This window comes from Haliotis cracherodii, unplaced genomic scaffold (genome assembly GCF_022045235.1).
Source record: "Haliotis cracherodii isolate W230 unplaced genomic scaffold, xgHalCrac1.p SCAF_1, whole genome shotgun sequence".
Classification (NCBI taxonomy): domain Eukaryota; kingdom Metazoa; phylum Mollusca; class Gastropoda; order Lepetellida; family Haliotidae; genus Haliotis; species Haliotis cracherodii.
Genome location: NW_027266264.1, coordinates 20971030 through 20982458, shown reverse-complemented (window position 1 = coordinate 20982458; position 11429 = coordinate 20971030). Strand labels below are relative to the sequence as shown.

Sequence of the window (11429 nt, the reverse complement as noted above, 5' to 3'; positions counted from 1 at the left end):
ATGAAACAGAGGTCAAACGAAAATTACTGGCTCCTGGCTCCTTGCTACTGGCTCGCCTTATAGAAGACAGGGATAAATATCTATCTTCCCAGTACTCAATATGTTATTTCTTTGAACTTGTGTAGGCTAAGGGGAATACTAGTGAAAACATGACCCCATTTATACGTTTTCGCAAATCCATCGGTGTCTCCTTTTCAGTGTCCCATCACGAAAGCAGATGAGGCCGAATTCTTGGGCCTCATATAAACAAATGCTGATAAGTATTGTCACCCCCCCATATATATATATATATATATATATATATATATATATATATATATATATATATATATATATATGCGCCTTATGAGGTGACAATAATTATTAGCATGTGTATATTTGGCATTCTTACCACACATAACATACCTTAAAGCAGTCTTCCCGACTTGGGAATGTGACCGACAACCCTCCGTCACTTAAACAGACATCTAATACACTCTAAGATTATGGTGCAATTGTGTATGGAGTAGCCTACAAAAGAAATTTGACCATGTTTATCATGAAGGGTTTAGACCTTTCCTGGGAGCTTAAAGAGACCTTTCTATTGACAGTGTAAGTGTAAGTGTCAGTGTCAGTGTCAGTATCAGAGTCAGAGTCAGAGTCAGAGTCAGAGTGAGTGTGAGTGTGAGTGTGGGTGTGAGTGTGACTGTGAGTGAGTGAGTGAGTGAGTGAGTGTGTGAGTGTGGGTGTGAGTGTAAGTGTGAGTGAGTGAGTGAGTGTGAGTGAGTGAGTGAGTGAGTGAGTGAGTGAGTGAGTGAGTGAGTGAGTGAGTGAGTGTAAGTGTGAGTGTGGGTGTAAGTGTGAGTAAGTGAGTGAGTGTAAGTGTGAGTGTGGGTGTAAGTGTGAGTAAGTGAGTGAGTGAGTGTAAGTGTGAGTGTGGGTGTAAGTGTGAGTAAGTGAGTGAGTGAGTGTAAGTGTGAGTGTGGGTGTAAGTGTGAGTAAGTGAGTGAGTGAGTGTAAGTGTGGGTGTAAGTGTGAGTGAGTGAGTGTAAGTGTGAGTGTAAGTGTGGGTGTGAGTGAGTGAGTGTGAGTGAGTGAGTGAGTGAGTGAGTGAGTGAGTGAGTGAGTGAGTATGTGAGTGTGTGAGTGTAAGTGTCAGAGTCAGAGTCGGTGTGGGTGTGATTGTGATTGTGATAGAGTGAGTGAGTGAGTGAGTGTGTGAGTGTAAGTGTCAGTGTCAGAGTCAGAGTCGGTGTGGGTGTGAGTGTGATTGTGAGTGAGTGAGTGAGTGTCAGTGTAACCTGGTGAAACCTCCCACTTACACGCCGTATGAAACAATCTCTGCACTGCATCATTGAATTGCAAATTTGAACAAGCCGGGATGTAGCCTACTATGATTCCACCGCTTCAACTACAATTGATCGCACGGTCATATCAACATGTCAGCTTCTGTCTTCTTGCTAAATGCCAAAAGAAGATCTCATTCTCACTCACTTAAACAGGCAGACACACATCCACTGGTTTACGAAACAGGAACATAATCCCACAAGTATTATTCCAAGTTTCATTCACTACCAAATCACTATAGTAGGTAATTTCTCACCCCCGGGGCCAAAGTTGTTTGTTTTTTTAACTGGCTTTCATCTGTCAAACCAAACGAGAAAATTAGAAAAGTTCATCATCTTTTCAGATTCTTTGTATTGACTTCAGACAACTACATGTAAATAACAATCTTTCTACTGGCCAATCCAACACCACTGATTGTTGGCCCCCAGCCTAGCTGCGGCTATCCCTGTGCTGCTCCCAACGTTTAAACGGTTTTGATTTTTACTCATCGCTTCACAGAGCTGCGGTTGGTGTTTTCCCAACAGATTCCTGATTCAGAACATACCGCGCTAAAATCCCTGCTATTATGATATATTGTTGAGCATTCTAAATTGCATGTATTTGTATTTGAAGACAACGTTCTTAGGAAGTTTCAATCATGTTGCATTTGTCGTCAGATGCTCGATGCAGATTTGGATCGAGAGTCTATCGGGACAACACTGTGGGCAGTCCGTAGCTCTGTGTGGCGACTAGTTGATATCAAAGCGTTTATAGGGAACAACACAAAGACACGGTCACCACACCTACTTGCATCCAAAGCACCAAGTTGTCCGACTCTCGGTGCCTTCAGTTTGGTACCTCCCAATCTGGTGCCTGACATTGGGGGTTTGCTGCCAGGAACACTGCCCTTCTGACAATATGGATAATGCAGAAGGCTGAAGCGTTGAGGTATCTGCACATTCTCCAAGAATCTCTTGGTAGGTTAGTTTAGGCAGCGCTACTTTGGAGAAGTCCCATTCGCTGTCGTGGCTGCGTGTAGGGGGCAAGGGCCTTGAGCTGACGAACCTTATCAGCCTGACTGTGCCAGGATCACTCAAACCTTTTTTGTGTGTTTATTTATTTTAATCTGTAAAATCTAATAAAAATACATGCATCTATACTCAACTTCAAGTTCCCTCTACGGTTGGGTAGACAGGCTTATATCATGCATGCTGTCAATAACACGGGATGTAGTGTACACAAGTAGACCTTCCTGGTTCACGAAGTGCATGCCTTGTTATATGTTAAATAGTGTCAGATATGCATATAATGTATATGCATATATATGTAAGGATTCACTCGTTACCCAACTTGAATAATGAGTGGAAAACTGTTAAACATGGGCTTATTGAGAAACAGGTTCATTCAAACTGATATCGTGTTCTGGACAATGATTCTGCTAATTACAGTAAAGCATAAACAATCGCGGCTTCTATACTCAAGAAATTTGTCCTACTCGGCGTCATAATTATTATGTGAGTAGGTGGTGCCGTGTGCAGTGAGTGAGTGAGTGAGACGCCGCTTTTAGCAATATTCCAGCGCGGGACACTAGCAATGGGCTTCAAATTTTGCATCCATGTGAGGAATCGAACCAAGGCCTTCGGCGTGACGAGCGAACGCTTTAACCACTAGGCTACCCACAGTCCCATATGAGTAGGAAGTGCCATGTGCAAAAGTCCAAAGACTGTGTAAAACATAATACATAGGCGCTCGCTTTGCCAAACACTTTAAAAAATAATGTATACGTACATGTAAAACATATGCGTTTATCTAACAATTGTCTGAAAACGGGCATCAATTGTCAACAATTTGATGAGTAAAGACAACCTTTTTCTCTAACTTATTTTTTGTAAAATAAAGGTAAGTACAGTCGCACAAGTCAATACAATTGTTTGGATTGTTTACAAGTTCAGCAGTTGTTGAGCAGTATGGCACTCATGTCGGCTTGGGAACACCGTTGATGTTGAAATGGGCCTGAATCCCCCAGTGGTCACTTGGGAACCTGTTACATGGTAGTCTATCAGTACCAGCGAGTTCAAAATCCACTTGTGTCACTTGTGACATGGGCCTACTATGCCGTATGTAAAGTCGGTCTAGCCTCATGAACTGTTTGTATCCTGGTATCGCTCGGTTGTCATTTGTCCTCGTGTCATAGGTGTACATGGCATCTGCACGTTGGCCAGTTGTCTCCCACAAGTCGTAGATATCTTCTGGCAAGGTACCAACCTGGATCACAGACAAGACAGAACTTATTTACAGTCATTGGATAGTTGTACTCGGACAAAGAAAAAATGTGGTAAACGACAATACATTGAGGTTTGGTTAAGGCTTCAGCATCTTCACGAAGCAAGAGACTTTAAAAGTGGAAACTGGACTTTTCTAGTCAGTTAGGTCTTTTCCCTCTCGGGAAGATGGGTTTCAGTAACATACAGGGTCACTCTTAAAATGTGTAAAAATCTGAAATATTCTGCACGATAATTGTATTCACCCATTAACATTGTTAATTACTTCACACCTGACCTTTGAAGAATACAATGCTTGAGTCACTCTCAAGGTCTTTGAGGTCCAGACTCGATTATTTCCAGAACGCCGTCATATACATGGAATAATGTTGAGGGCGGTGACACAATGTGATTTACTGTTCACACTTACTCCAAATATTTGTCAATGGGTAATTGCCCTTATTAGAGAAATGTGTATGCAATGCCTTTACCTCCTCATCTATCATGTTTGTATCTCCGCCAAATAGTACAGTTCTGTCGTGATCTGCTTCTTTCATCGCCTCAAATGCTTTCACCTGCTGTCTCTTCCTCTCGTCATTGTGGTTGGACGCACCAACTGGACTCTCCAGGTGTGACGTCATCATCTGAAACCTGATCCCCTTCACACGACACTGCAGAGACACAACATAAAGGTCTATTATTATCCATCATCAAATCGTAGAGCAATCTCTCAAAGAGGGACTTTTTTTATATAAATGCTTCAGCAAGACTTCAGTTCATAACACAATGTATCCCGGAATAAAGAAGATACGTTCTTCTAGCGCCAGCATTCAATTTTCGATATAGTAGGGTGTACGTGTTTGAAACACATTTATTTCTGAGTAGGGAGCAGCCAAACAAGCATCGTCCCTGGGCAAAGGCGTTAACTGACTATAAAAGTTCAGTTTCCACCCTTGCCGAACTAGGCTGAGATTGTGGAGTTATATTTTGGCTGGAGTAACGAGTCAATGCATAGTCCAATCAAAATCGGGTAACGAACAACATGGGTTTCAGCGTGCAGATTTCGGTCGATTGCAGGATTTGCAAAGGATGTGTACATCAAACTGGGCGTCGACAGATAGTTTGCAATTTTTTTCACGTTTTTAATCAAGGTGCTCATGTGATTTGATTCACTTAGCTGGGTAAGACCGGTTTTACTACAATAAAGATCTTGATTATCAATCAGATCGACTTGACTGGGCGTCGCCATTTTGTTTGAAGCAATTGCAAGTGATATAAGAGATGGAATCTGATTGGTCAATAGGAGGGACAAAGAAAGGACATAACTCGTATAGCCACGGAAATTCCAGGCTAGTTCGGCAAGGGTGGAAACTTTTATAGTCAGTTAACGCCCTTGCCTCGGGAGGATGCCAAACAAGTCGCATAACAAATATTTGGTGAACGACATGAAACATGTCTACCAAACAATATATTTTGGGAGGTAGAACCTGTCGTCATTTTTCTCTGGTTGTTTTTAAACAACTTATTTGCTGCCAAATTTGGCACCTCTGTAATTACACCCTGATTTGTACAAGCAGGTTCGCAATGTGTCTTTGTAGTTTTGTTTCAAAAGAAATACGAAGATGAATCAGTCTTAAATGTTACTGAAATCAGAAGACGACTCTTCAATGCTGCACCAACATATCTTACCTTGACTGACAAAAGGTTCCTTAGCATCATGCTAGTGGGGAAAGGAGTCACAGAGCTTTCCTCAAACTGTACATGTCCAACCCGCAGCATGATAGCAGTGAAGTAGCGGTTGTCTCCCCCTGGGATCACCTGGTACGTGCCGCACCCCTCCGCCAGGATAGGGAGGGTGAGGGGTATCACTTCCTGGAGGAACACTACGTGGGGCTTCTCCCTGAAGTGAGGATTTTAAATACACTTTACAAATAAATATCTCTTTTTTAAACACTAACAGCTTTTTTATTGAGTTGAGATTTTGATTTGTTCCATTTCGCTGTAATAGTACGTCTATTCTCTATGTCTGTCTTTGATTCAGAGTTGATTTATATAGTTTTAGGCAAACAATGCCTAAAATGTTAATCAATTTAAAGAATGAGTAATTTGGGTCCCCCTTTGATCAGTTTTCGAGTATATATCTCTACGTGACAGCTTGATGTGGGAGAAGTGAGTGAGTGAGTATGGTTTTACGCCGCTTTTAACAATATTCCAGCAATATCACGGCGGGGGTCACCAGAAATGGGCTTCACACACTGTACCCATGTCGGGAATCGAACCCGGGTCTTCGGCGTGACGAGCGAACGCTTTAACCACTAGGCTACCCGACCGCCCCTGATGTGGGAGGAAAGCCTGTGGTGATGCAGGTCTTTCAACGCTTACCTCTTTGGTGAAACCAACGAGCACGATGTTGACAAACCTAGAAATATTAATGGATCGAACCGAGATTTGAACCCACGATCATAGGTTTCTGGTGTGTCCAAGGGACGCAACTCTTCATGGAGCCTTAGACGACCTCTTTTGTTACAAAGTGAGTGAGTGAGTGAGTATGGTTTAACGCCGCTTTTAGCAATATCACGGCGGGGGACACCAGAAATGGGCTTCACACATTGTACCCATGTCCGGAATCGATCCCGGGCCTTCGGCGTGGCGAGCAAACGCTTTAACCACAAGGCTACCCGACCGCCCCTTGTTAGAAAGTGAAACTACTCACTTATTAATGGTGTCACAAACAGCATGCATCCTGTCCTCGATACATCGCCGGTCTAGGCCATCAAGGTTCCAGCACAGAAGGCGGATGCGGTGAGGCTCAGAGTCAGGACCTTCCCTGCAACATTACAGAAAACACAGTCAGGGCCTTCCCTGAAACATTACAGAAAACACAGTCAGGACCTTCCCTGAAACATTACAGAAAACACCTGTCTGAAACACTTCACAATACATCCCGGGGTTCGATCCCCGGCCGCGTCATATCACCAGACGTTCAAAGATGGTACTTGTTGATACCCTGTCTGGCGCTTGGCAATAAGGGGATAAAACAAGGACTGGTCGGCTCGGAGTCAATATACTGTGTCTCAGAGGGGGAATTCATGTTAAACTGCGGCATGGTATCTCAATGAGCTAGCACTATAAATCGGCATCAGTCCAGTCTAGTAAGGCACACACACAAACACACGCGCACGCACGCACGCACGCACGCACACACACACACTCTCTCTCTCTCACACACACATACACATACACACACAAGCAAACACGTGCATGCACGTCTTGGACGCGAAGTTAAACCTAATTTCACCTCACCTCACAATACACCTGTCTGAAACAAAAAAACACCCATATTAAAATTTATACTTTGTTATCGACAAAGCAGTTTCAGGTGCCTCTCTAGGAGTCTGCAGTGAGTGAGCTGGGTTCAACGCCACCACATTGAATAGCGTTTCAGTAATATCCAGTTGTGTCAGTTTATATGATAATGTATTAAATACGCACATTAGAAAATCTTGAATTCAAGGTAAACTATCGTTAATGATACATACAGTATTCGATTTAGAAACCTGTAGAGTGCTAACAGGCGCGAATGCCAGGGTGCTTATAACGTTTAATATATGGTCTAATTAGACAACTAACAATCTGCAAAAGGTGTTCAGATTCGAGCCGACTGTAGCACAGCTATTGGGGTACCTGGACGAGGATTCAGGACGAGCTCTCCTTCAAGTGGAAGGTTCCGTCATATATACAGAGTCCTTTCTACCTACATCTCCGCTCTGACTGCTTTTGTTCTGCTGTACGACTTGACTTCAGCTCTGGCTTGCTGCGGTCTGTACTCCTTTGTGTCAGCTCTGTTGCTTTGTTTCGCTCCCATTGGTTCAGCCGTTGTCTCTGAGATTCAGCGCTCAGCGCGGTCTGAAACATAGACTCTAGCGTATGATCCTCACCCTGTGAGCAAACAGTCATTACAGTTGCCCAATCTCATTAAAATCAGATCTGAGTTCTCGCTCCCGTTTAACAAAGGGGGGTGGGGGCGCACGGGTGGCCCAGTTGTCTAAGGCGCCGCGATTCACTGTGCAGAGTTGTGTCCCTTTGGCACGCCAGAAACCTATGATTATGGGTTCGAATCCCGGTTCGCCTTGATTATGTTTCTAGGTTTGTCAGCACCATACCCGTGCTCGTGGGTTTCACCGAAGTGATAAACGTCTGAGACCTGCACCACTTCGGACTTTCCTCCCACATTAGCTGACACGCCGCGATATAACTGGAATAATGTTAAAAGCGGCGTTAAACCCAACTCACTCACTTAACAAAGATCTGAGGACTTCCCATTACGGGTCACTGCAGAACGACCTTTCGCGAACGTAAACCGACCACTAAAATGACTAACAAGAAGTCGACATCAGCCAATGAGAATGCAGCTTTCTCGAGCTTTACGGCACCCGTTTCAACCTGGGGACTTCCTTTTCAGACTACGCTTGAGAAATATGTTGACAAAGTTCTCGATTAAAATTTTTAAAACTGAACAAACGAACATTCCGGAATATCTAATAAATGGTAGAAATTGTATGGCAGTGCCTCCCACGTACTGCAACGCCTCCTCCGTTCAAATGTTTATCCCACGGAAGCGGGAGATAGACTGTAATTTTGACGGAATCAGTCGTACGGGCCGTAACTGTCGTTCGGTATACCCCGTATTAACGTTTTCGAGGTTGCATGATTAGACAACTCATTCCGACCGTCACTTTCATGATCTGGTCGGATGAAAGGTCGTTCTGACGTGACCCGTAATCGGATGTCCTCAGATCTTTGTTCAGCGATAACGAGAACTAAGATCTGATTTTAATGAGATTGTACAGTTGCCAGACTTAAAGCGAGACTAAGTCTGGGCAAATTGGCAGTCCTAGCAAATTTTATTCAGTTCGTTTCAAACACCTCTCTCGAGTTACAACAAGATAATGGAAGTCCCGCCTTTTATCGAGTTTTTATTCTTTTGGGAATGTAACTTAATTATGTTGTTTAAGACATTAACTACTCGTAGCAAATGCTATGATCTCAATTGTTTGAAAATAGGGTACGACATGACATTTTGAATTAACGCGATTGTGGTCAGCACTGTGTAAGAGACCTGGTATTCTCTGTTCAATGCTTCTAACTTCTGATCAGATTCGAACTCTCGTTAGAATCTACACCGTTTTGCAGCAGACACAGTTCTGAACTGCAGTCAAAAACAAACAGTCATGAATATCAAATCTAAATACCGTGGAAAATTCACTCAAGGTGCGTTGATCCACCATGACAATTCACCAGTCTGTTGGCGCCATGGCTTTAGCGCTACAATACATGAAGTCATTGAACCCTATATTCACCAGATTTGGCATCATGAGATTTCGACCTCTTCCCAAACTTCAAGAATGAACAGTTTGGGCAAGCACGATGATGAGGTCAATTCCGCTGTGGAGGCCCGTCTACACCACCAGGACGCAAGCACGATGATGAAGTCACTTCCGCTGTGGAGGCCCGTCTACACCACCAGGAGGAACTCTGACACTCCAGTGTCATTAACCGAAGTGCGTATATCTCAAAGGGTATAATGTTGAAAACGACAAGCAAGCCACTCCACCCATGCACACAGTCCATTGTAGTTAGGCACTTGACTTTTCGCCCACCCCTCGTATATCTAACATTTATTGAATACATATTTTACGCATATGTTTCGTTTTCAACTATGACTATAACAAAGTGTTTCTCTCAGCATTAACACAATTTAGCCGAATTTACACAAGTATTTTATACTTAATATACCTTACTGACCATTGAAGACCCGGGGTAGAATAGGTCTTCAGCAACCCATACTTGACGTAAAAGGCGATTATTCTTGTCGTAAGAGGCGACTACCGGGGTCGGGTGGTCAGGCTCGCTGACTTGGGAGATGCACGTCATCGTATCCCATTTGCGTGGATCGATGCTCATGATGTCAATCACTGGAATGTCCAGACTCGATTATTTACAGAGCGCTGTCATATAGCTGGAATAATGCTGAGTGAGGCGTTCAACAACAAACAAAAAAACAAAACTGACAATGGCTGTCATTTCCTCTTATATATCATCATTACTCATGTTTACATGCTGCAACGTGAATCTGGTACAGTATGGTTTAATATCAAAGATACTGAGCCATTTGTACCGATGGTGTCGTATTTAAAACGAAGAAGTGATTGAGTTTTCCGGTCTATCATCAGAATTCATTTCCTGGATGTAAATTATATTACAATACATTCGTAGTTCGCAGCAATGGCAAACCGAGTGGGGTATATACTCGTCAGTCGGTGGCACTTCGCAGTTCGTTTAAAATGTCAAATGTATTTTGTCAAACGTTATGAACCTGCAAACATGAAGGGGGCGTGTTTTCTTACTGTCTGTGTGCCCGAAACATAGTACCGTATTTCCTCGAATAAACGCCGTACCCCGAATACAATCATGGATGGTTTCGATTAAATACGGGGCCTCGATTAGACGCCAGGTAGTTTTAATGCTCGGATTCCTCCTCAATACTATTTTACGATTGAACGCCAAGGGGTAAAGACGGTCTGAAAGAAAAATACACCCGGGCGTTTAATTGAAGATCTACGATAACAGCTGAGCTGGCGGCCGAGGCGGTATAAACCAATTTCTCCCGCGAGTGACTGTTGGACGAGTGATTGCTGTATAGCAGCGACGATCGAGGCCTACAGAGCAGTACACAGCTATGAGTTCACACCTAGTATTCTTTCTATCTTAGACAACAGTTCGCTCGGTCGTTTAAAGTAGAAACCTTTTACGTTTTGTACAATGTTAAATTCTCTGGCGAGAATGTTAAACTACCAACTGAAAATCCCGAAACTCACCGACAATCCAGATGTTTACTGTTATGTACGTACATAGATCGGTATATGGTCTCTGGTACGTAGTAGGTCCGTGGACAGACGTTGCTTACTGCAAGTGTGAGTGTTGTGCAGACACTAATATATTGTTGTGACATGACACATGTCGTTTTATTCAGACTATTCGAAGGATAGATCGCCACTCCTCATATACTTCTGAGGAATTCCTTTGTCGCCAAAACGAGGCTCACAAAAGTTATTTTTAGAAGTGACTATTTTTAGAGATCCTCGTCGCTGTTACCTTCCATACCACGCACAACGGGATTACCCTGTGACAGTTTCAACTACAAAAAGAAATAAACGCTTGTATACCCCGACAATCACATTGGTCATAACGGGGCCCTATATATAAACAAACACAATGAATTAAATTTGATGTCAGAGGTCGTGCTGGAGGGAAACGAGTCAAAAGAGCCAGACGTCAATACACTCTTATTATAGAGCCAGACACCCTAGTGGACCACACCCAAAGTCACAAGGACTTGTAACGCAAAAAATAGCAGCTACAAGATATATGGTCACACTCAGTGTCAGAATATAGTATACTGACACTGGAATGACCAACTATTTTGTAGCTGCTATTTCTTGCGTTTCAAGAAGCCCCTGTGCCCCAAAAGTCACTAGAGCCACATCAAAACACAAAAGGAAAACATGAAAAACTATATATATAAATCATACATAGTGTTAGTTTCTACTTACAATTGTTTGCTCTATTTATTTAAATAATTAAAGAAACTGACAATACACTTTGAGCAGTAAACGTGTGGAATGTCTTCACTATTTAATGCTTTAATTTGTAATAGGTAATCACATGCTGTACTGTTGGTTGACCATTGATTGTCACAGTGATGTTTGTTTGTTTGTTGTTTAACGCCGAACTCAGCAATATTCAAGCTATATGACGGCGGTCTGTAAATAATCGAGTCTGGACATCATGAGCATCGATCCA

The 11429-nt window shown here is 43.0% G+C and overlaps 1 protein-coding gene across 1 annotated transcript; it reads right to left on the bottom strand.

Moving 5' to 3' along the window:
* Window positions 1–2425: 2425 nt before the first annotated feature.
* LOC139461741 (tyrosyl-DNA phosphodiesterase 2-like) lies at window positions 2426–10593 on the bottom strand. Its single transcript, XM_071243201.1, has 6 exons — window positions 10445–10593; window positions 7325–7472; window positions 6280–6393; window positions 5256–5466; window positions 4058–4237; window positions 2426–3570 (listed from the first exon to the last, which is right to left on the bottom strand). Exons 2-6 carry the CDS (start codon window positions 7429–7431, stop codon window positions 3280–3282), a joined length of 903 nt encoding a protein of 300 aa, XP_071099302.1. The 5' UTR covers window positions 7432–7472; window positions 10445–10593; the 3' UTR covers window positions 2426–3279.
* Between the last annotated feature and the right edge of the window lie 836 nt (window positions 10594–11429).